This window comes from Amblyomma mixtum, chromosome 2 (genome assembly GCF_055824585.1).
Source record: "Amblyomma mixtum isolate Tamu chromosome 2, ASM5582458v1, whole genome shotgun sequence".
Classification (NCBI taxonomy): Eukaryota; Metazoa; Arthropoda; class Arachnida; order Ixodida; family Ixodidae; genus Amblyomma; species Amblyomma mixtum.
Window position 1 is genome coordinate 116,231,237 of NC_143013.1, and position 25,086 is coordinate 116,256,322.

A 25,086-nucleotide genomic window follows, 5' to 3' on the forward strand; every position below is an offset into this window, starting at 1 on the left:
ACGCCTTCGTGAGCGGATTATTTACTTCATACTAAACTCTCGTCTTGAGAACTGTAATACTTTACTCCTTCTGACTTCCTTAAATACTTATCCATACACAGGAGCAGGACAGGTACTCCTTTTCTGAGGAGTATCTGAACCACCCTTTCGGGAGTGCTCTAGGCGACGAGCCATTTACGCCTATCCGGGTGAATTTCTGTTTCCAGTGTATGGCGTTATAGTAATGATTGTAGAAAGTACTGTTAGTGTGATACATCACCCGCGGTGGCGCTCAAGAGCATGCGGTAGCATGGATTAGCAATATGCCACTACGGCCCTGTTGCCGCCGCGCCCACGGGAAGCCATCTGGAATATAAATTTCCGTTGTACAGTCGGCTGCATGAATTTACAAGACCAAGATGTTCGGAACGAAAAAAAAATGGCTGTGGTTTGACTGAGCTAGGCCAGGATATACTTAGCGAAAACAGTTTCGTCTTATGAGATTTGTGGTAGTGACGTCACATTTCGGCATGCGAAGCGAGCGGAGGCGAGTGCAACGACGAGAGGCAAGCGGTGTGACATCACACCAATTGGCGGCGGCAGCTCCGCGGCGAGGCGCGCGGTGTGACGTCATGCCAGATGGCGCGGCGAGCGCGCGGCGTCCGCCAGCTACGGAGGTTGCTAGGCAACGGCTCAAGGTCGGTCTCTGTGACTCCTCGGAGCACCGCCACAGCGAAATCGCAAGTTCGTGGCCAATGTAGCTTTCACTACAATATTATTTCGGTACAGTAGCACAAGATAAATGCCTGAATAAGTGTGAGGGGACGTGTGAGCTTTATCTGCAGGCATCAGTTCCAGGCTACAGTGTTCCGGAGCAGTGTTACGATAAAATAGATCCCAGGCGCACGCATTTCGTAAACTTAAGCTGTAAATTCGTAAACACGCAGTGAGAGCGTGGCAAAGCATTCTAGAGCGAACTTTGTCAACTGTGGAGGAACCGTGTCAAACAACGGCGGGTACTACCAGTTCTAGTAGTTAGACGCGGAAACGTACCATAGAAACGGAGTGGTATCACAAGCTCTAAATTCAAAATAACCGTTCGTATGGGGCGTAGTCTGAAGTTCGCAGCACATTGCAATAAAAGCGATCACCTTCTGCAGCAGGAAACTTTGAAGACACCCTGCTTTGAAAGCGTGTCGCATTGAAGTATATTTGCTTGATCACCGAAGTCCCAGCGCAAGTAGACTCATGATAATCGCTTTATCGTGAACTTTTGCCACTTTTTAAGCGAAGCTTGTTTAAACTCCTTCTTATAACTTTCTTTCCCTGTTTCATTATGCCTAATGGCAAACATCTCGAATAAAAAAAAGTATACTTGCTTAGTTCCATTCCCCACAGTGAACTTTGCAATGAAATAATTGATTCTTGCACCTTTTATTATATCGTATCTGCGGACAGACGCTTCAAGTACTTCATTCTACTCATTTCCATACATCTGAGGAAGGTACGCTGACGGGTCATTTGGGCAGAGTCCTTCACCACGGCTCCGGATTCTCGCTGTTGGAGATGTCTGTTCTTGATTTTCTGGTTAGGTGGGGAAAAAAAATGAAGCGAGAAAGGCATGCACAATTCTAATGAAAGCAACTGGCCGCATTTGTTTTTCAAGTCCCGGACTACTTGCTGACAGGTCTCGGCTTCCGCTCTGACAGGAAACAGCCTCATGGTCACATGACCTACTTGCCATAGGCTGCTTTCGAACTCGGCGCCAGAGCCGGGCTCCCCCTCGGTAACCGTACAAGGACGCTGTCATCTGCTAGCAGACGACGCAAGCCACGGCCACCACGACGCCGAAGCAACGCCGTGCGCTCGATCATGATACTGAGTCGATTTGAAGACTGTCACTGTCAGCTTAGCGTAGGTGCATTACAGAACTCAGCTTCGGAGGCATGCTCGCCGCTACTGCTTGCTACGAAGTTCGCACAAAGTAGCCCAACTCGTTACGGAAAGGCAGATAGACGAAAGCCTTCGCAAAAATGTTGACAACAAGCTCTGTAGCTGCTCCAGTATACGGGTGGTTCACCTGCGATGCTTTCAGGTAAGCGTACAGACAGCATGTGGCAAAACAAGCGAACAAGAACCTCTCACGACACGAGCAAACAATACGCGCTCGCAGCTCCGAACGCGCGTCCGTGTGCGGTGGATTTCAAGAAAATAAACGAAGATGCAAGAACAAAAAGTCTTGCGATGGCTCAGAGAGGAGCTACGGAGCTCATGTGAAGGTTTAACGCATGATATCGACCTCCAGGAACACGAAAAGCACTCAAAATGCACACGGAGTCTAACTTAATATGGCTGCCAGAGCGGCACGCAGCTATCGTCTGCTGCCTTCTCAGCAGCCCCAAGCAGCCCGCGGACTGCCTTAGGCTAAACACGAACGCGTTGCTATGGCGATGCAGGCAGGTGGGCGGAGCTTTAGGGCTGCCCGAGAAAAACAAATACCGGACTCGAGTCCGCAAGTAGCCCCGGACAGTCCGGGACTGAAAAACAAATGCAGCCACTGATGCATGAATAAAGACGAGTAACATTGTGAAAGTGCGGCGTAAATTCTGCTCTTCATTGTTAGTAAATATTCTCCGAAATATTGCGGAAATGAATAGGTTATTTTATTATTGATTGCATTGCATTACTTTTGCAGTACAAATTAAGTAGCCAAGTTCCTTTGTTCCGCTAAATTGCAGGTTTGATGAGACGAGAATGTGGCATACGGCCCGCGTAGCCAGAGGATCTGCGTAACTCCGCAGTTATTAACTAATACCTCGTTAAGTCGAAGAAGAAATAGATTTAAGATTTAGCTTCAAATTACTAATCTAAATCCTGCTTAAAATAAAAAAAAACGCTATTTCACTCTTCTCTTTTTTTAGCTTGTTTTGTTAACTTGTTTTTTGCCTTTCCATGTAATTTCCCGCTGCTCGGGTTCTGTTTGCACTTTGGTATTACTGCTCAATTTGTGATCTGTTTCTGTAACCACTCCTGCTTGGGCCTCACGGCCTTCAGTAGGTCATAAATAAATAATCTAATGGAGCCTAGACTGAACCGGAAACTAAAGGAGGCATGATCGTGAATGCTACGCATTTCGAAACCACGTTTTCTTGGTCTTTGTTATGTGTTGGGTTAGGAATGTTGTCTACGTATTGGATTTCTTTAAAATCTGCCTCACATGATTCTGAGATCTGCTCCACCTGCCGCAAATCTTCCTTCCTCGTCGAGGCGCCATCTACATCCACAAGAATTCCGTATTAACGCAGAAGTTAACAGGTTGGTTCCGCAGTTCGTTGCGCGTTCGATTCGTGCTTCCAATTGATCGTTAAATTCTGTAACACTGCGACAATGAATTTGTGTTGAATTGGAGCCTAATTTTGAGCTCCCGATATTCGTTTCATCGAAATCATGGCAGAGCAGAGCTGAAGTCTAGACTCACTCTGATTGACGGCCAGGAAATCTGAAAACTGAGGATCGCCCAAACGCAGTCCCAGAAGTTGAATGATGGCCATAACTTCGGCTCGAAGTGCACATACGCGTACCCACTCTGCAGGGCCAGGAACTCGCTGAACCGCACCTCGCCCGAGCTTCGAAGCCACAGGTCACACTCGGACGCCTCCGCAATCGCCAAATAATCGTCAATCAGTCCAGAAGTGACGTCCCTGCGTAGAGTTCAAGGCCACTAAAGCTCCGCTCCTAGTTCAGCCGGATGGACCACACAGAAAGATGTGCTCCCATTTCCTAGCATGTTTCCGTTCCTAGGCTATACGTATTGATTCGTTAAGAGCTGGTGAATACTGTTAGTCAAATATGCTTTCCATGCAGCGGGGTTATTGAAGAAATAATCTGTTCACCCTCCTCTGGAACGGAGCCCATATCAATAGCCCAAAGTAAGAACTACGTTGCAAACGTATGGTGCGTGTGGATACATTTTACTATATCCCTACAATGGATGAGACTCACTGAACAGATTCCATTTGAAGAACTGAAAGCGTTTAAATGAATGAAAGCTGCGTAAGTGGCCTTTAAGTGACTTAAAGTAATTGAATTTAAACAAAAATAATGAAGTGAGCCGGTGCGCCTGCCGAAGCGTAGGTGATTGGAGACCGGGGAGGGGGGGGGGGGGGTATTTTTTTTAAGGCGAAAGCCTTTAATGGCTCATACTGTCGTCGGTTAGCAGAGGGTGTCACACCTTTGGCAGCGTGTGAACTCGGGAACTAAAAAAGATGGGAGAAAACGAATGTTGGTTCAGATAGAGGAGGAAAAAATGAACCTAGAAGCCCCGTTTGATGACTGTAGGGGTAATAAATTATAGTCAAAAATGTCAAAATTGCGTCGAAATAACGCAGACGTCGATATATTCCTGGGAACGGAGTGACGTCACACCCACCGGAAGTCGTCACGACTTAGTGAAAATTGTCACAGAATGGTCGGAAAAACGCCGGATTTGTGTCAAATTAGAGGGAGAAATGTGTGATTAAGCGTAGTTAACACTTAAGATCCCCCGAAAGATGTATAACTTGGGTATCGATATAGCCACTGGAACGGTGTGGCGTCACATCCGCCGGAAGTCGTCACGGTATAGTGTCCTCGGCTTTCGCCTCTCAACACTTCAGTTGCCAAAGTGTGCTCGCAATTTTGCATCTGCTGGGAACTTCTCGGCATCCCGACTCTTTATGTGCCCTCTTATTGCGTTCTTTCCGGATCTTGGCCATTTGACCATTTTGGTTAGTTACTCACTCTGTTTGTATAAAGCCTTCCTTCACGGACTGTGCTAGGTCCAGGGCTATGCGACTCAGTAGCGGCTTGCTGTTGTGGACTACGCAAAACGAGCAGGTAGCCTTTCTGGTGAAAAAAAGAAAATATAAACAGGGTTGCTTCGAGTCCCCCATATGGAGAACCCACCAATGTAGGGAAATTACAAATTGATGGATGCTACCCGTTGGGCGTGTTGGTACGTATGTTTGAAAAATTACGCCAGCGCCAAAAGCAGGCAACGGACTAAGACGAGGATCCGAGGATCTAGAGAGCCTTACTGTAATTGAGAAAAGCAAACGAGTCACACGGGAAATCATGGAATCCAGACATATTTCTTCACTTATAGAAGGCTGCTTCAGCGCACCTTCCTCTGCCCGCTCAGACAAAGAGCACGCCTATTTTCGCATGCTTAGGTAATACATGTAAGTTGTAACCTTGGCTCGAACAGCGTAAAAAATTGTAGAACCTTCACAAAAAACGTTGCTGTGAGTTCAGCGCTCTTCGTTTGTCTGCGTCTTCGTCCGCTGTCTTGCTTTTCGCACTGCTGTCATTTATAAATGAAATTGCCGCCAAATTCTTTTGTTTTATAACAAGGAAGCAATTACTGGCTGGCATCCACCAAAGCGCTGCCATACGGCTACAAAGGAAAGCTGTAGAGCTTTTTACAGAAGCTTCGTAGTTAAAGAAGAACTACTCCTGGTCTGGGGTTTGAACCCGGCACTACAGCTTCACCGAAGTAGTCGCTCTACCAGTTGAGCTACCCGGAACTGCTAGCTTAAGGTAAGGAGACAGCAAATTGATCAATAACTCGAAGTGGGATTAGTGTTGGTGCAATGTTTAGCGGTAGTCCCTAAACTGGAGTAAATTCGTAACCAGGCAGCAGTTACTCATTGGCATACACCCAACCGCAGGGCTACAAAGGAGAGTTACACAGCTTCCACAGAAACTTCATAGTTAAAAAAAAAATCATCGTGGTCCGGAGTTCGAACATGAGACGACCGCTTCACCGGACCAGTCGCTCTAACAACTGAAGCATGTTCGGTAAGCGGTCTCCGCGCACCTTCCATCCCACACGGGCTTTGAAATTGTGCATGCCTGGTGAATCCGAGCCCAAGCCACGCACAGTCGACCTGTATCATATAACTCGAGCGCACACGTTTCTCCGTCCTGTTATGTGAAAGCATATACAACCTAGTGCTGACTGTGTAAATTATGACGGCACATTTCGCTCAGCAAGGACGTTATAAATAGTTTTTCGTTCCGCGCTCGTCCAGTTATGGAGAAATGGCTAACTCACGACTAGTGGTACATTATTCCGCCCATCGCTGTCAAGGAACGCGACCAGCATACAAGGTCTGTCTTGACAGCGCCAAACCAGTAAAGTGTAACATCGCGGAGAAGAACAATTTGCGGGGAAATTGGTGCAAAATTGTGCCAAGCCGGCACTATTAGGCCTGTAGGAGTTGAACGCTTTTTCTCCCATCGCGCATTTTAAACAAAAAAATAGTATGCAACAACCCAAGTGCATTCTCCGAATTTACGAAGTTTCCGTAGTTTGCAAAGTTTGCAGTAGCAAATTACTTCACCTTCCCTAAAGTGCCAAGTGCACAATACATGCATTTGATTCTCAGTACTCTTAAGGAAATGGCTTGAGGTACGGTTGAAATACTTGACATTTTCATCTAGTCGTAGAAATTAACGTCTGCGTGCTTGTTGAAACTTATTGCACTGTCCCTTAAGCGACATGCCCTTAACGTTCGCTCAAGTTTGTTGAAGTGGTATTTCACTGTACCGCGTGCGTGAGAACACGAATTTCATGGCAACAGCTCAGATTTAGATTTTGATGCTAAACCGTCACTACTACCTGCAACCTTTTGCGATTTCCGGTACCAGCAACTCCTCGTTAATCAAATGGAGCAATCCAAAAGAAACAGATATGTTATCTTTTATATGGCGCAAGTACGGTGACCATTTTGCGCCTCCCGCTATGTTTTCTTCTCTAAATTTAGAACCATTCTTGGCTCGCAGACGCAGCTAATGAATAAAATTTATGCATTTCATTATTAGCTCCTTCCTGCTTTTAGTAAACAACTGTCTAGTTTTTGCCAAACCAACAGTAAGCATGGATGAAAGCAAACATAGGCCACAATTGCCCCAGCCGGGTTGCTTGAAGCTTGCCGGACATCAAGCGCTTTTTTTTTGCTAGGAACACTGGGATTGTGTGGCTCATAGTCATGGCAGCGACGACTGCAACAAGCTTGTCCGAGAGCTTTTCCGCAGGAGCTACTGCCTCAAACTGCGAAGAACATGCTCAGGCATTGCTACAGCAACGGAGACGCTATTGCTTGCATTGGCGACCAACTAACATGGCGGAGCCCTCACTTCCGGCGTCGAAAACGGTGAAGTAAGGATATGTCCTAAATTCTTTTTTTCTCCCACAGTCTGCAATTAGAGGTCACCATTGCCTAATATCCCCCCTTGCCTTGCTCCTACCATCACTTTCAAGTGCAGCTTCTTTCAGCTTGTAACCCAATTCTGGAATTACTTGCCTGGTCTTACTCGTTCTCTCGCTCTAAACTGACATGTAGAGGCACTCTGAACACTTTTTGCGTCTTTTTATTTCTACTTCTTTTGCATTATTAATACTTCGTTTTACATCGCAGCATTCAAAGCACACTTCGTTATACTCACACTCACTCCTGCAATAGCCCCATCGGGTTCGAGTGAATATTAGAGTAAACGAATAAATTTTAGCTTCCTCACTGTGATATGCCAGAAGTTTCAAGCTCCAGTTTCGCCGCCTTTTGTTGTAGCTCTTCGGGCAAGGCATGAATCCGACCGACACAACGCAGCCGCAGGCCCCAATGACGAAAGCCCTCTCTGCGTGGGTTCAAGATGCAGAAATAAGCGTGATAAGGATTATTTGCACAAACCTGGTTCGGTTCTGTTTTCCTAGACAGCAGAACATATTCGTGTGCATACTGATGACAAAGTAAACAAAAAATAGATGAGAGAAAACACAAGGAAACGAAGATGTGTCTATCATTATGATTTCGCACGAAAGTTACCTACTGTTACTGTACATGTAGAAACGCTGCACGACTGTTCTAAAGTAATAAAAAAACAGGGATCAAAACCATTCGACCTCTTCCCACATGAAGAGCTTATAAATAGGCTGCTTGACGTTGGTCTAAACAGGGATATTAGGTTTTGGATAAAAGCTTACGTCACTAACACAACTAAGTTCATGGAAGAAGATGGTGCGAGATCAGAATTCCTTACGGTACCCTCCGGTGTTTTTGATGGTTTCCATGTTGATTTTGCGTTACATATTAATGATACTGCAGTCTCTCTTCCACCCCTTGTTGCAGATCAAATATTTTCGGAGGATTAATTAACATTGTTATTTTAAAACAAGACGACGTTAGCATTAAATTGGGCATCGAAAATTGTTAATCAATGTTCCATAACATCCAAGGTTAGAATAACTATAAAAATTCATAAATTATATTTAGAAACAAAACCAAAAATACACTTTCCTTTGAATATGAAATAAAGGGGTTCAATTTAACATGCGTTCACTGGTATACGGAAAACAATAAAGTGATCTCAAAGTCGAAACGAAGTTGTTCTTATTTAGAAGAAAACTAAAGTTCGCTTCCCTAACAGCAAAACTACCTGCCCAGTATGTCCGACACTGGAATGTGTAGCATCATATGGGATTTGTATCACACGAACCAGAACTGAAAAAGTTCACTGAGCGCCAGCAAGATTCATTCTGGCAAAGTACCAATTTATGGATTCTCTGACTGACATGTTCAGTGAAGTAAACTTTCTTCCACTTACTAAACCAAGGAAGATTGCCAGGTCAAATTTTTGTTTATCTGCTGTGCGCTAATAGGTTCAACCTTGTGGGGACGCCTTCGTCCCCTGCGTTCGCTTTCCCTCAACGCTCTAGTTCCCTGTAGTTATCTCTCCCGCAACGCACCCTTCTCAGTTTGGTTACTCTAACTAACAGGGGAGGGTGCTCGCGTCGCAGCGACACCAGCGCCACGGATGGCGTTTTGCTGCGCGCGCGCGGGGGATAGCTGGCTCTCTTCTCCCTGGGACAGGGAAGCGTGTTGGACGTTCACGCGCAAAGCTCCGCTCTCTGCCGCGGGCGTCCTCGTGTGGAAACTTGTTCCCCTCAGCTCGTCCCGTCTGGCCTCGGAGATATTCCCTCTGCCCTACCGTGGGCGAACATTCGCTCGTAGCCGTACTGGTGAGTCGGACATCCTAGATTCCTCAGTGTATTTTGTTGCTAGCTGGCGTTATTGTTGTTATAGCAATAAACGCCTTGTTTGTGTCAGCCAGTGTGTCGTTCTTTTGTTCCCGAAGAGCACGGCCCGCCGTGGTCGGCGTGCGCTCGGTAGCGTACGCGATCACGGGGTGGGGTCCGCGCGGTTTTGAACTGTGTCAGCCGCGCTTAAACAGGGGAGAACGTGATTATCTTCCCCCGATTTTCAACCCCACATGTGGCAGCCCAACGTGGGGCCTGCTCTTGGAACATTGGACGACAGTCTGTTCGGTTCGAGGAACGCTCTTTGTCCGGACTTGACAAGTGGTAGGCCTAGTGTGAATTTTGATCGCTAGGACCTGCGGCATGCTTTCTTGAGTGCGAGGTGTATTGCGCTGCAGCATGTTTGAACTTTTCGACCTGCTCAGCATGTTTTTTTTTGTGAAGTTTTCTTCCTGGAGTTTCGTCAAGGACCACTTGGTCCGCATCGAGGGAGCGTGAGGCCTAGCGCCCGCGGAGTTGCCGAGCCCGAAGCGAGTGAGTACGGAAGCCGCGTGGGTGGTCCGAGTTTTCTGTACGTATTTTCTCGCTGCCTCTTTTTCGACTCTGGGAGTCGCGGCTCCGGGAGCCGGATGGCCTAGGGCCACAGGTGCCGCTACGAGCTCGCTGGTATTGCAGCTTGCACCGGGCGTTCCGACACCGTCCGATACGGTGGGCGCCGATCACTCAGAAGCTGCTTCGTGCAGTGAGTGGGGTAGGACCATCCCACAACGCTGATGTCTCCTCGCGGCTGCGCGCACGAAACCCGTTTCGGGTCTTTTTTTTGTTGGGGTCGTTGACCGTCACTATGGTAGTGAGGCCTAAGGCTTTTCATAGCTGCCTGCGCCTTGTCAAAAGTGACACGACCACCGGACCGTGGTGTTGAGAGGGGGCGCACTTTGCTGGCCGCCCGTTTTTTTTTTATAACCTCGCATGAACCGAGCATTCTCGTTCAACTCAAGAAAGGGCTTTGTTCACTCGAACTTTGCGTTGCACAGCCGCCCAACACGTTTTGCTAGCGAGTTGAGCATTGAGACACCAGGCCCTTGTGTACGCCGTTTCCCCTCCCGTGACCTACGTTAAAGGCATGCGGAGTGTGTTTCGGAAATTTTTACAGATCTGGAGCCACTCCGGCTTGCTGTCCTGTGCACATGGTCTCGCTGCCGCCTGCTGCGACGGAGCGGCCTGTATCCTGTTCGCCGCATCCATCCGGGGCAGCTGTGGCGAGACCAGACAGCAGCCACCTCTGGCTGCTGTTACCCTGCAGACTACTGCAGAATCTTGGCCTGCAGTGGTCAACCGGCCCTCCTCTTCGCGGGCCTGCGGACACATAGTCCGCGGGCCATGCGAGTCGTCCGAGCGGAGACCTTCACGCCGCCTTCGGAATACCGCGGAAGACTGCGTGCACTCTGTCGGCGTGACCTCCGCTGCACGACCTGCCTCAAGTGCATGAAGACCAGGAGACTCCTCCATAGCATGTAACTTGCAGGCCTGTGGATCTATTTAAGGTTGGGGGGATGTGGGGACGCCTTCGTCCCCTGCGTTCGCTTTCCCTCAACGCTCTAGTTCCCTGTAGTTATCTCTCCCGCAACGCACCCTTCTCAGTTTGGTTACTCTAACTAACAGGGGAGGGCGCTCGCGTCGCAGCGACACCAGCGCCACGGATGGCGTTTTGCTGCGCGCGCGCGGGGGATAGCTGGCTCTCTTCTCCCTGGGACAGGGAAGCGTGTTGGACGTTCACGCGCAAAGCTCCGCTCTCTGCCGCGGGCGTCCTCGTGTGGAAACTTGTTCCCCTCAGCTCGTCCCGTCTGGCCTCGGAGATATTCCCTCTGCCCTACCGTGGGCGAACATTCGCTCGTAGCCGTACTGGTGAGTCGGACATCCTAGATTCCTCAGTGTATTTTGTTGCTAGCTGGCGTTATTTTTGTTATAGCAATAAACGCCTTGTTTGTGTCAGCCAGTGTGTCGTTCCTTTGTTCCCGCTGAGCACGGCCCGCCGTGGTCGGCGTGCGCTCGGTAGCGTACGCGATCACGGGGTGGGGTCCGCGCGGTTTTGAACTGTGTCAGCCGCGCTTAAACGGGGAATACGTGTTTATCCCCCCAGTTTTAACCCCACAACCTCAACACCGTCACAACATAAAACAGCACTCCTAATGTAAGAGCTTCTCATAAAGACCAGATAACAACCATGAGGGCCCGAAGTAACTTCTTGAAATGCTCATTACTCCCAAGAACAATAGCTAGCTGGAATCGCGTGCCTTTAGCATATTTAAAAAAAGCACACACAATTTGCCTGCTGCTAAATTTTAAGCGGCCTAGAAGCCAACATATTGTTTCGAATATCCGTGCGTATACTTCTCTCGCTGTTACGACATGTATCTGCGAACATTACGATTGTGTTACGGCGATTTGTTTATTGAATCTTTATTGGATGTGCCCTTCTTGAGTGGTATTCGTCTGCATTCAGCATGTAAAGGCCTTAGGGTGAACGTCATTAATAAATAAGTTATAAAAACACATTCAACAACATCTGACTATTCTGGATCAGCACCATTTCTTAGCACAAAGGTCCTTCCTGGAGTGTGTACTGTTTATAACCTTGCGTAAAATAGTTTAAGTTAGGATAAACACGCAGGCATTTTCTCTGTTCTTTCTATTTGTGCTTTTAAACTGTAAGAATTCCACAAGTAGCAGAGGTAATTTGCCCAATATTGGAAATGTAAATGCCTGTTCTACATAGGGCCAGAGTGAAACCATCCATTTGCAATATTGAACCGTTTAATTGTGCTGCTTGGGTGTCCGCCGGTGGCAACCAAATAATGTCCACTTAGCAGGAAATGCATAGTTCGCTTAATAAAACACGTTGCGAGGCTAGTTGGTGATGCGTTTTCTTTTCTTGAAATTTAAACAGCGCTACATATTAAGACTACTACCCGGGAAGACATGACAGGGCAGCGCCCGTCCTGTCATGTCTTTTTGTTTAATTGTCTGAATATGTAGCGCTGTTTAAATTTCAAGAAAATACATAGGCTAATATTTATTGCCGAGCGCTCTTTCTCAGCAAGGGCCTTGTTTTTCTCCAGTTTATTTTCGCGTTACTTCATTCGCACTATATGCAAAGCTCCACTCTTCCTGTTGAACAGATGCTGCCCGCAGCAAGGCATTTCGTGCGAACATTTTCCAAACGTCAGCCCGTTGGCACAACTCGGCAGTGGGGAGACATTTGAGATGAATAACCGTGATTTCCACAGAACATTCCTGAGATTTTCATCTTTACAGGTTTTTTCGTAACTCGTAAAATCGTAACTCCGTCATTTCATAATATAGAAATTAATCTGTTCATTTCAGTACATATAGAAGCAATAAGAAATATCATTTACACTCACATCTTGCGGAGAGTACTGGACCAGAATTCATCGAGAGGTTTTAATATGGCATCCATTTCGACTGAAGTCCGGGTGAAGTTCCGAGTGCTGATGATGAAGCCGGTGATATTGAAGACTTTCAGCCTGAACATCAATTCAAAAAACTGCACGAAAAAAACAAGAATAGCAGACCATTTTGCATGGCTAAGCACGCAAAATCATGGAGTAGCACTAGTTAGGGTGTGCACGCAGGGTCATCAAGCGCTAAAGCCACCTTACCTAAAGGTGGAGGAGGCATTATACTTGGAGGCATTTAGAATTCAGGAATTTACTGGTAATGCATTTACCAAAAGTCATTCACCCTAAAGCGTTTGGCCTAAAGGGATTTTACCTTGAGGCATTTACTTTGAACGCCTCACTCGAATGGACCCGGCAGGTGTACACATCTGACAAGTTGCCCACACCACAGTGGGCAGGTAAGCAGCCTGCCACCAAGCAAGCTTCTGAAACGCACGTATATAAGGCCGAAATCGGCAAATGCGGCTGCTGAAAAAGAACAATGAAATTCGACACATCCTTAAGTGCCGAAGCCTAGTTGTCCTCAGATCAGGCACTACTGATGTTTACAAACTATTACACTGAAGGATCGCATGCGCCCTTTCAAAGAGTCGTCGATTGCGCGTTCTTATTTCGCCGGCTCCCTGGTGGCTGTCGCACGAAACTCAAGGAGATTATCAGCTGCATGATAGAGCATATAGGATTGTGCACGAGCCCGCCGTTATGACTGTACTGAGATTTTGGGTAACTTCAACTGGCACTGTCTCAAGTGGTAAGCGCTGAATGAGGAATGACTACGAATGGATCCTAACGTGGCCACTAAACAGCAGAGCTTTCTCAGAGGCCGCAAACAACTAGACTGCTCGTGTTGAAAAGTCGTGTTTGAGGGCTCAGGCTCCTTTGTTCACCGAGCGAGGCTGAAAGAACGGCTTGCGACAAAAGCTGAGGCAGCCGTGTCTAAGTCCATACCATACGGTGTAACAAGGTGGATGTACCAGTTTTAAAAAGCTGCACAGTCCAGTGCTCGCATTCCAGATGTCAAAATAGCCTGTATGTGGTCCTGTCTGCAGTGCCGTATATCCTACAAAAGCCTGGATCGTAGCCGGATCAGAAGTTCACTAATTTAATAGCTAAGCGTGCACCTAGAGTTTACTGTGTTGAACTTCTTCAAAATTTTCGGCAGCTCCTATAAAAAGGAATAAATTCACAGCGGCAATGAAACACTTCGTACTCAAAAATATGAACACAAAATAGTATGAGCAGCACAGAAATGACTACACATTGCTTTACACATTAAAAGTACGACTGTAGCAGACAGACAATTTTGATACAGTGTAAAATATGAGAAAACAAAATTCATACGCAATAACAAGTGACGGTAATCATTACAGCGAACATAGTAAGCATACAACCCTCATTAAAAGCTAAAATAAGCACGACAAATGAGCACGAAGCATGTGACGATTGTTAATACAAATGCGGTGCATTAAACATTTCAAAATTGTAATTAGTGTAGAGCTGAAAAGTTCGTATCGAGAGGCAAAGTGGAGGCCGAAAAAGGAGCAGTTTGGTGTGCACGGTCTGTCACACTGACGTCCACCTAAAAGCCATCTCAAATAATTTTACACAAGGACGGTAGTGTAACACCATAGGAAAAACAGTCACCTCCGCTGCAGCTTAGGTGCCAGCTAAATAAAGCACTTAAGATTGGTGATTTCACTGCGGCACTCTGCCGCCAACAGAATGAAGACGTGAATATCCCCAGCATTGATATGTACTCGACATCACATCATATAGCATGTGGTTGGGCTAGTTGGTGACTGCAGAACATTAGGAAACCGCATCTGTTGTGTCGCCACTGCTTGTGCACGGTGTGGCTGTTTTTCTACTCAAGCACTTCAAGCAGCCAGTAGCCAAACGGCTGTGACGCAGCCATCAGGGACGGCGGCTTACTATTTCGAGTTGAAAGCTTTAGCACCGTCGCACGGTACATACGCTAACTATGGTAACTGCGGCCGTACGGTCGTATGCGGCCAGATAAGGTCGCAACGGTGTCAACTGCAAAACGTTGCAGTGCTGGTCGTACAGTCTGTCTGCTAATGATAAAAATCTATTATCAAGGCTGTCCTTGAATCCGCATTGAAAGAAAAATGACCTGACATCCCTCAGACGACCTTTTACACTGCCGATACTTAACTCAGTGTTCTGCTCTTTCCTTTTTTCGCAATTAATTCCGCATGCAGCAGCGCGGCGCCCGTTGGCTGCGTACGGAGTTTGCACCAAAATGGCGGACGCCGTAGCAGACGACGCGATTGTCTCCACCCTGCTCGGCGGCGGGAGAGAGTGTATGCACTGAGGGACCTACAACTACTGCGGTTGCGGCCTACGGTATTCCGATGCCAGCGCCCTCCTATTCCGGCAAAGCATCCTACGGCGATGTGCACTGGTAGCTGCTCGCCGTGGTCTGAAGACTTCCATCCACAGCTGTACTTCATGTCAGCCTACCACTTGGTATTTTCCGTTAGTTATTGCATATCCGCTCTCCAAGAGCTGCACTTTGTATAAAATTAACTCATATTTTGCCAGATGCAGCTCATCAACGAACCCCACAGAGTCCAGGGGAATCGTCGAAGATAAATGAACGGTATAACGCGGACGATAAGCCGGTTTTAATTTGCCTGTTTAAGGCAAATTTCAATTAAGATCTGGTGCTTCACACAAGCCTTCTCGCGTATGTTTTCCTTAACGCTTTTCTTTTCAATTGGCGCTTCGCTGCCACAAACTAAGAGGTTTACAGTCGCCTGTAACCAAATAAACCTGGAAGAAATGTGCTTACCATTGTGGCAGCCTTCATTGACATGCCATATGCTTCCGTCAGCGGGATTTGCTTACTCTTGGCGTAACGACGGTTGCCGTCTGGCAAAAAGGCCACGTGACGTGGGCAAGTGCCCTGGCCCAAAATCCAGAGTACCAGCTTTTGGTACCATTGTAGTTTCTGTCGCCATGGGAAGTCTTTCGGGGCTGTTAATGGCAATCAGATAAACAGCGGCAAGTCAAAGTATGAAGGAACTAGACGGGACATTTAAGCGTTTCCCTTAATGGTATGACACCATGGCCTTAATGGGTGCCATCAGCGGCCTGGGTCCTCCTTGCCTATTAGTTCGATGACGTCGTCATCCTATACTTTACACTCATAGTGGTGCAGCGATTTAGCAACGAGCCACCTCCTCGGCAGGTTGCTGCTTAAAATTAGCTGAGGTTTAGCTCTGGTTAAACCGGGCAAGTTGCGTAAGCAAGCAGCAACTGTTTTACCCGAGGCGAACGCGGGTATTTATTCCCCTTTTTCTTTCCACTTGTTCTCTCCACATTCCGACACATGCGTCGAGAGCGCGCGACTAGGCGCGCGGCAGCGGCGGTGGCGCAGCGACGGTCCTGCCGCCTGGTGGAGCGCGTCTGAAACTGTTGCTATGGCAACGGCGCTCCATTTCTTTGACCTCGGCCCCCGCCGGGAGCTACGCGACGGCTCGAAACCTGGCGCAGTATTGCTTACGCATTAAAAAACAGCCACCGCTGGGCCTGTGCTACCCAGGTTGCTTGCTCTTCCGAAATAACCTCTCGCTACCGATCATTAATTTAACTGTAACCTGCCAAGGTGGATAGGTTGCACATACCATAGTGGGCGGGTTGTGATGACGTCACAAGGTCACGTGGCCGAGGTGGCAAGTGCATTACCTGCTTTTTAGCTAACAACGCTGACCCTGGTTTTTCTGCAGAACGAGAACCCTAACGATAACGAGTCAACAAAACACAGAAGACCGGAACGCCCTCACAGGCTAGCTACTTTATTCCTGTAAAAGCAAAATGCCCAAATATTACTTTTTTGCATACAATACGTATGATTTTCCGCTCCCTTGAATAAGCTGCTCGAAGTCAGCGCCCATGTGGTCGTTTCTACGTTGTAGGAAAGAAATAATACTAAATGCTTTTGAAGAAAAAGGAAGAGTAGTTGGTACAGAGGGCAAAACGCTTGTCTAGAACACGATCTGGGTGTGTTTCGGGCTGAACACGCGATATCTAGCGATAACATTTGGTTAAAAAGTGGTCTGGAAGTAAGCACGGGTGGTTAAACTCACATGATTTCATAGTCATTTTACCCCTTCCTGATCGCAGCGCCTTTGGGAGCTGCGAAGCACACAGCTGGGTCGTTCTAAACATGTGTTTTTCCCTCTGTACATGCATTGATTACTGCAAAGCTTTTGACCCTCTTAATCACCAAACATTATTAAAAATACTTATGCTATATGGATTGAAAGGAACACCTCTAGCACTGATAGCTTCATGTCTCAAAACCTCGCATGCAGAACCTTTCATTAGATGTCACCTTGTTATCATATAGACAAGTAACCGCCAGCATACCTCTAGGCAGCATTCCTGGCCCACTGTAATTTTACCCATGCATAAACGACGTGATTACCGTTAACTCCATTAAACATGTACCAGATGCTTCTAGAAGGTACAAAATATTTAAATTAGGGCTATGGAGGTAAATATTTGTTGTATGCGATTTATAACAAGTTATTTCCCTATTTTTCAACGAGAAGCAAGCATTTTCGCAGTGTTTAAAATTCTCAAAAACAGGCAAAATTATTCCTAAATTTAAAAAAGGGAAATGCATTTTAATTCTAATAAACAAAAACTCGTAATTCTTCATTCTTAGAGAAAGATTATAAAATAATAATTGTTCATGGCCAAGATAGGTAGTAAATAGAGTTAATATATTCCATCCTTGTAATTTCGATTTCCGAACTGCTGGCTCCCCCACCTGGTGTAGATTCGTTATACTGATTACAAAACAACAGCGTTTTGCTTTTGGTGTCTATCTCGGTTTCGTATTTAGGATTTCCCCAAAGCATTTGATAGGAATAAAAATTTTATTTTTTTTAACACACTTAAATCATAGGGCATATCTGGCTCTCCCCTATGTCGCTTCAAGAATACTTCTGGGGGATGCAACTTAAGTGCGTATCTCGTGCTTTTTTCTGAAAGTAAAGCCATTAACCAAAGAGTACCGCAGGGATCGCTCCTGTGATCGCTGCTCTTTATTATTTAATTACCGACCTCCCCGTTAACTTCAATCCAACACATTTTGTTTTATAAAGAAATAACTCCACTGTGTCGATTTCTGGAAACCTTATTGACGACCTAATTTCTGTAATAAATACTGCAGTGAAGATGGTGCCTAAATTGTGGAAGAGTCATCATTTGATCATAAACTTGACAGAGACACTGTTCATGTTGTGCAGAGGAAGCTAGAAATCGGTTTGTTGCGCACCTACTGTATTTGTTTATTTCTTTCCTCTGCGTTTACTAATATTTTCTCCGTATTATTTAAACTTTGCACTTACGTTTCAATTGTGCATAACTAATATTATATAGATGTGTGCGTTTGGGTTTCGAACGCTAATTAAAGCTCGCTCTTAATTTCGTCGCCACATGTTGCCGTCACTATACTTCACTTTGGACCTGTTCGCAGCCGTATCCGTTATGGCATTGTTGTCTGGAAAAAGAATACTTTCCCAATTAATATTTAATTCATGCAGCACATCCAAAATCAAGCCATCCGCAACGCCACAAACGCATATTGCGCCGCGAATACTAGTTGATTGCTTTTCAATACTCGCATAGCGTGTGTTCACTGCCTCTTCGAGTAATCATGGGGGTCTATTGTTTTCAAATTACTCAAATATTTCTGTTTTTTAGCAGTTAATTCACACAAGATATTTAATTAAAGATAAGTTGACTCAGTTCGCTTGCCAGAACTGTTTTCTACTCCCGAAACGGTGCACTAATTATACTAAAGGGACCGCATCAATTAGGCCATTTCATTCTGGAATTCCTCGTTATTCTCTTTCAGATTAGAATAGTATTCGTCATCCCTTCATAGTTTAGAAGACACGCTAAAGGATTTGTTCCAGACTGAGACGACACAGATTAACAATTTTATGCCTCTGCCTATGTTTTTATTTTCTAAATTTGTAAATATTCGCAGCATTCTTGACTGCTCTTAGACCATGTATCTTTACCCGTAATATTTAGCATAGAGTACTCACGCACTCCTAAACCTTGATAACCTGATCGATAAACTAGCACGCCCTGTCATTTCTTTACAAGAAATAAATATTAATTCGATTTTATTTTAAACTTTACAGACTGCCCGAAGCATCGCACAGATGGCCTTTCGCGTCTATGTATAGCCACTGGCGTGCTTAGCTTACGGCACATGAACCCCAAATTGCTAGGCAGCCTCACATCGTAGTTCAGCCGATTACGTGTGACACCGCTAGCCATGAAGCGGGGAGGGAGTTGGGACGCCTTGGACTGAGATATTTGGATATCCGGGATAATCGTACGCTTTGAACGAGTGCATAGTCTACCCATGAAGCTGCTATAGGACAGTTTGTGGGGCTTTCTGACGAGAGAAAATAACATACCATTTTAGACGTTACAATCTCTTGATCATCTGCTAACCTCAAAGAAGCATACTGATAACAGAAAACAAGGCAGATCGAATGGGAGGCTGACAGTGAACCTCGGTTTGGTTTGGTTTGGTTTGTGGGGGTTTAACGTCTCAAAGCGACTCAGGCTATGAGGGACGCTGTAGTGAAGGGCTCCGGAAATTTCGACCATCTGAGGTTCTTTAACGTGCACTGACATCGCACAGTACACGGGCCTCCAGAATTTCGCCTCCATTGAAATTCGTCCGCCGCAACCAGGATCCAACCCGCGTCTTTCGGGTCAGCAGCCGAGCACCGTAACCATTGAGCCACCGCGGCATCCTTGATATACGACTGTGTACAAAGAAGCTAGTGATCAATCAAAATTGTCATGTCATACGCTGGGAAACTGAAGGACAATGGCAACACTAGATAAGTTCAGGATATACCTACTAGTTCAGGTTACAGTAGCCAAGATTACTTTGAAGGCATGATGTTGAATAGCTTATGCTATTCTAAATGCAGATAACTGCCGGTTGTTACGGGAAGAGACAGATAGTTGGAATGCAGTAGAATGTGGTTGGGCGCGAAGAACAGAAAATTCACCTCGCTTGATGGTCCATAATACAAAATGGCGAATGAAGAACGTCGCGATGAACTGTATGCCCTTTTTCGCACTGGCATCATCAGTTAAGATCGCTACTCTGAGTGGAAGCCTTTGTGGACATTTTTCTTCAAACTCTGACTCAAAAGTGCGCCAGCGGTTTAGCCAGGGAATTAACCGCTGTAATTTCCCTCAGAGTAACTGAGGATACTAACAAACCAGTGGAGGATTTGTCGTCTTTTTTTCTTTCAAACCCGCCTATGGAGCTCTGAATGTTCAAGAACGTCCTCAATTTCCGTCAAGTAGTTACGAAAATTAACTCAGGCATTGCGCCCTACAACACTACAGGATAAAAAAAAAAACTTCTAAACTTGTTAGCAGAATCACAGAACCCACAGCCAGCTCTTCCGGCTCCGGTTCTTTTATGACCCTAAAACATTACGCTTAATTTCCAGCAACCTATTTGCATCCTCAACGAGTTTTGATAGACACAAAGCGTTACCATTTTTAATCTTAGGACAAATTATTTGACTTTTTCGAGGCAATCGTTAATAGTTACTTACACCTTTCCTCAGACGGTGGCCCAGTGCTGGCTTCACTGAACTTGGCAAAGTCATCTTGTCCGCTGCTCTCTTCGGCATGAGTGATTTTCAGCGGCGACGATTCTCGCATGTTGTCAACCTTGTGCGCCATTCTTGAACTGCCGGGCTTTTCCAGCGAACTATGCGCAGCAGAAGAAACTGCGCTGCTTTTCTTGAACTGCGCGATTGATGTATGATATTATACTTAAACAAGCGTTTTTTTTTGGTAGCAACAGAGAAACATGTTGGTGCATGTGATTATTCTGAAGGGCTCTGGGATAAAGGGAAGGACAGACTTAAAGGTAAATAGGCAACAACAGATAAGATAAGCGGTAAATGTTGCCGCTTACCTAGTTGCCGCAAGGTACGCTTGTTGCCCAAGGTAAGCGGCAACAACTTTTAGTTGTGTGCTCTTTGTTTGGAACGATTCACAACACACTAGAAACATTGCAAACCACGTGGATTCCTCCAAACAGCGCTAAATAATTTATAATTTTAGTTTTTTCTCTCAACAACCACACGACGGCGTTGCCGTAAGCAACGATTTGCGGTTACTTAAGGCTTACAAATACTGCGTTATGGTCGCCATTTTCGGTGTTTTAATTCAAATTAACATTTACGCAAGCCTTCCCAAGAGTTGCAGTCAGAAAAATGAGCAAGCAGCGATTATACAGCAGTTTGTTACCTCGCAGCCATCGCTGGGCTTTTGAAACCGAAATAGCAAGAGATTAAATTAATTATAAATTATTCAGCTGGCGTAGATGAATTTCACATCGTGATTCACGTATACTGGCTTCTTGCGCACCATTCCAAAGAAAAGAAAACATTCATGCTAAAATTTAGTGATTCTACTCCTTTAATTGGAAACAGATGCATTTGTCCTGCTACGGAATCAGTACGATTGGTGCTGGTGATGATTGCACATTCTCTATTCGTTTCTAGGCTTCCCAGCTTGTTACGCAAAGTGAATGTCATACTATCTATCGAAAAACACATCTTAAATTCTGTTGTCACAACAGATCTTGCTGTAGTAATTTGGGACCGGACGACAGAAATTCTTGCAGTAACATCAGGATTTTCTGTAGTATGGAGCAGTCTCCAGTCGCAACGACAGAGCCATTTCTGTCGCAACGACGGACAACTTCGCAATACTACAGGAAAATCGCTAGTAACGACAAGGACGACATAACTTTTTTTTTTTCTATTTTGGGACCGGCTCTGAACAAATTTTTCGACCGTGCTGGCTTGAATTTTTTCTATGCATTTTCATTTCAAACGGAATGGGCGAGCTGCGTATTCAATCAACCGTCCGCTGTATCGGACACCGTTTCGCGGTGCTGCTATTGCTTTTGCTTGCCGTTTGACATCTGCAAGCAAATCGTGAATATAGAGCACACAGTACCTGTTGCGGCAATCCTGCTTTAGGCCACCTGCCATTCATAGCTCCAGCGGTGTAGGTTTATCAACTTATTTAAAATTTTATTTATGTATTTATTATTTAACGCACATTCATAGTGACTCGGAGAAATGAATATAGAGGAATGATAAAAGCCTCTTCTATAGTACAAAGTGCAGCAAGGAAAAATGCAATGTCAAAACAGCAGTACTACAACAGGCAGAGACAGAAAAGCACAAACGCGCTGCATGTCATAGATCATACATGATATCGTAGTACAGAATTCAGTGTACCGCTCAAACAGTGTCCGCAGGTAACCGGTTGCAATCAATGAACGACAGTACAAAAACCAAACGATATCTTTATACACATTCCTCCAACGTTTAGTCATCAAGTGGATGCTGTAAGAGGATAGAGTAAATTCTGGTCTTTGGCAATGTCCACCTTATAAAAGTACATGCAGCACCACATTTCTGCACTGAAGAGTAACGTGATGAGAGTGCGTTGCCGCGTAGCACTCAGATCAGAGTTCCTAAAATCACGCTTAATCGTCATCATCATAATCAGCCTGACGACGCCTACTGCAAGGCAAATGCGCAAAGGCCTCTCCCATGTCTCTCCAAGTAACCCTGTCCTTTGCCAGCTGCGACCACTCTATCCCCGCAAGTTTCTTAATCTCATCCGCCCACCTCACTTTCTGCCGCCCCCTGCTACGCTTGCCTTCTCTTGGAATCCACTCCGTTACCCTTAAGGACCAGCGGTTATCTTGCCTTCGCATTATTTTCTCTGCCCAAGCCCATTTCTTCTTCTTGATTTCGACTAGAATGTCATTAACCCGCGTTTATTCCCTCACCCATTCTCCGGCTTCCGGTCTCTTAACGTTACCCATATCATTTTTCTTTCCACAGCTCGCTGCGTTGTGCTTAACTTAAGCTGAACCCATTTCGTTAGCCTCCACATTTCTGCCCCGTAGGTACAGCTGTTCTGTATTTTTCCCTTGAAAGACATTGGTACTGACGTTCATGATCTGGTGATCTGAGAGAATCTGTCATATGCGCTCCACCCCTTCTTATTCTTCTGGTTGTTTCCATCTCATGATCAGGATCAGCGGCCACTACCTGCCCTAGGTGTATGCATTCCCATACCGCTGCCAGCAACTCCCTACCAATTTTAAACTGCTGTTCCCTTGCGAGACTGTTGAACATTACTTTGGTTTTCTGCATGTTAATTGTAAGGCCTGCCGTCCTGCTCCGCCTAAATCATTAATCATGCTTTGCAGTTTATGTCCCTAGTGACCTAGCAAGGCAATGTCATCAGCAAATCGGAGATCAGTTAGGTATTCTCCATTAACTCTTATCCCCAACTGTTCCCAATTCAGGTCTCGGAATATGTCGCGTAAACAGGCGGTAAAAAGCATTGGCGAGACATCCTTCCTTATTGGAATTTTATTGCTGACTTTATGGAGAACTATGGTAGCTGTGCAATCGCTATAAATATATTCAAATATTTTCACATAACACTCTTCTACACCCTGGTTCCGCAATACCAGCATGACTGCTGAGGTTTCCACTGTGTCAAATGCTTTCTCGTAAACAATAAACGCTATATATAGGGGTTGGTTATATTCTGCACATTTCTCTATCACCTGGTTGATAGTGTGAATACGGTTTAATCGATTATCCTTTACGAAAGCCTGCCTGATCATTTGGTTGCTTGAAATCTTATCAACTATATTCTTATCAACTAAGATAGCGTTCACGCTCAGCTGGCCTAAATTATGGCGAATGACATCGGAAAAGGCAATGTCATTCTAATATGAACGGGACGCATACCGTATTTTAATCACCGCCCACATTCGAGGCTTCATGCAGGAGCCCTTTTTCTGGTAATGCATGAACAGCAACAAGATTCTCACTGCTGGCTTCGAGTTTCCTGTGCACACGCATATCTGAGACATATTTCTGATGAGCAGTGACTAATGCAACGTGGCGTCTTAATCCCGTGCCCAAGGACAGGTCCCCCAATGGCACTTCCTACAAACCACCTCCACCAATACCAGTGCAGGCCTGTGCCGCCTTCAAACACACCGATTTCGAAGGAGGCGAAATTCTAGAGGCCCGTGTGCTGTGCGATGTCAGTGCACTTTAAAAGAACCCCAGGTCGCCGAAATTTCCGCAGGTCTTCAATACGGTATCCCTCATAGCCTGAGTCGCTTTGGGACGTTAAACCGCCATAAACCATAGACCAATAATCCCCTCCAATTTTTTTTTCCAGAGCTGAATACATTACCCGAAATTCTATTTGAAGCCATTTCGTTACCCTCCAAGCTTCTGTCCCCAAACTACCGCAGCATAAAAGAGTTGCCTTACCTTTGAACGCTGCTTCCGATTCTTACAACAGGACGAGGAAAACTTTGTTTCCTCTGCCACGTTACACTCGCGACTTCGCAACAGCGCTGTGACATTGACGCTGCTTTACCACGGCCGGACTCGAGGGGGGCGCGCGCTCTTTCCTACGGCCTTGGCATTCGCCGAGGAACCAATGCGAGTTTTTCTCCGGGGGTTACGCCGTCCGCCACAGCCAGGGGCGCGACGACCCCACCGCTCGCGACCGCTCTCTCCTCGCCTGCTTCTGCGACGGCGGCCGGTGATCGCCTGGTTTCGTGCTGTTTTCCCGTTGCTTCTCGGTTAACGATTCACCGAAACGAAAGGAAAAAGAAAGCAAATGCTTTATCTGCATGTCAGCCAGGAAGTTGGCTGACGTGCACCTGCCACGTAAAAGGAGCCTTTATAGCAAAATTCGGACGTTAGTATCAAAACGCGTACTCCGCGGTCCGGAATGAACCCGCGTCGTCTGGCTCAGAGCTGAGCACTTGAACCACTGAGCCATCGGGGCGGATTCATACAGGCGGCATTATGTCCAGACAACAGCATCAGCGACGCCCTGCCAGAAACCTACGTGCGTCTGGTGCGTCTGGAGCACAGCATCATCCATCATTCCTGGACCCGTAAACCTCGCGTTACGAAAGCAATTGCGGCCAGTTTTATCTGCACGGCCTCATTTTCACGGAGGCGAACAGAGAGATCCGGCGCCTGGTCGGTCAGTTGCAATCAACATGCGGTAGACGACGCGCCGCCGATAGGCCAGATTCAGAGTGTGAATGATGCCCATGTACGCTGCAGCTACATATTCCACGCAAAGCCGATTGGGCAAGCGATGCCATGCCGCGTGACTGGCTGGACCAGCGAGGCCCACCACATGACCCTAATAGAAACTGCAGATCGCTGTCATTTGTTAATCACAGCCCTAGCTGTCACAACTCTGCCCCTGCCTCAGGCCCATCACGCTTTTGCTTCTACTTTAGATAACGCTGGCACGAACTAATTGGCATTAACGTCTTCTGGCGCGCGATTGCCCTGCGGTTGTCTGCAGTTTCAATGCCGCCATATTCATTGCTTTCTTTTTCTCGCCAGGTTGTCAGGAATACGGGGTAGCATA

The 25,086-nt window shown here is 46.2% G+C and overlaps 1 protein-coding gene across 4 annotated transcripts; it reads right to left on the bottom strand.

Moving 5' to 3' along the window:
• Positions 1–1,403: 1,403 nt before the first annotated feature.
• On the bottom strand, positions 1,404–24,102 carry LOC149360671 (uncharacterized). Of its 4 annotated transcripts, none has more exons than XM_089569360.1 (8): positions 23,958–24,102; positions 20,175–20,332; positions 15,350–15,534; positions 12,478–12,620; positions 7,540–7,656; positions 4,759–4,863; positions 3,458–3,680; positions 1,404–1,563 (listed from the first exon to the last, which is right to left on the bottom strand). In XM_089569360.1, the coding sequence occupies exons 1-8, from the start codon at positions 24,050–24,052 to the stop codon at positions 1,417–1,419; spliced, it is 1,173 nt and encodes a 390-aa protein (XP_089425486.1). In that variant the 5' UTR covers positions 24,053–24,102; the 3' UTR covers positions 1,404–1,416. The 4 variants fall into 4 exon arrangements, with proteins under 4 accessions (XP_089425486.1, XP_089425489.1, XP_089425488.1 ...); XM_089569363.1 differs by having other exon boundaries at positions 20,175–20,351; XM_089569362.1 differs by having other exon boundaries at positions 20,175–20,370.
• Between the last annotated feature and the right edge of the window lie 984 nt (positions 24,103–25,086).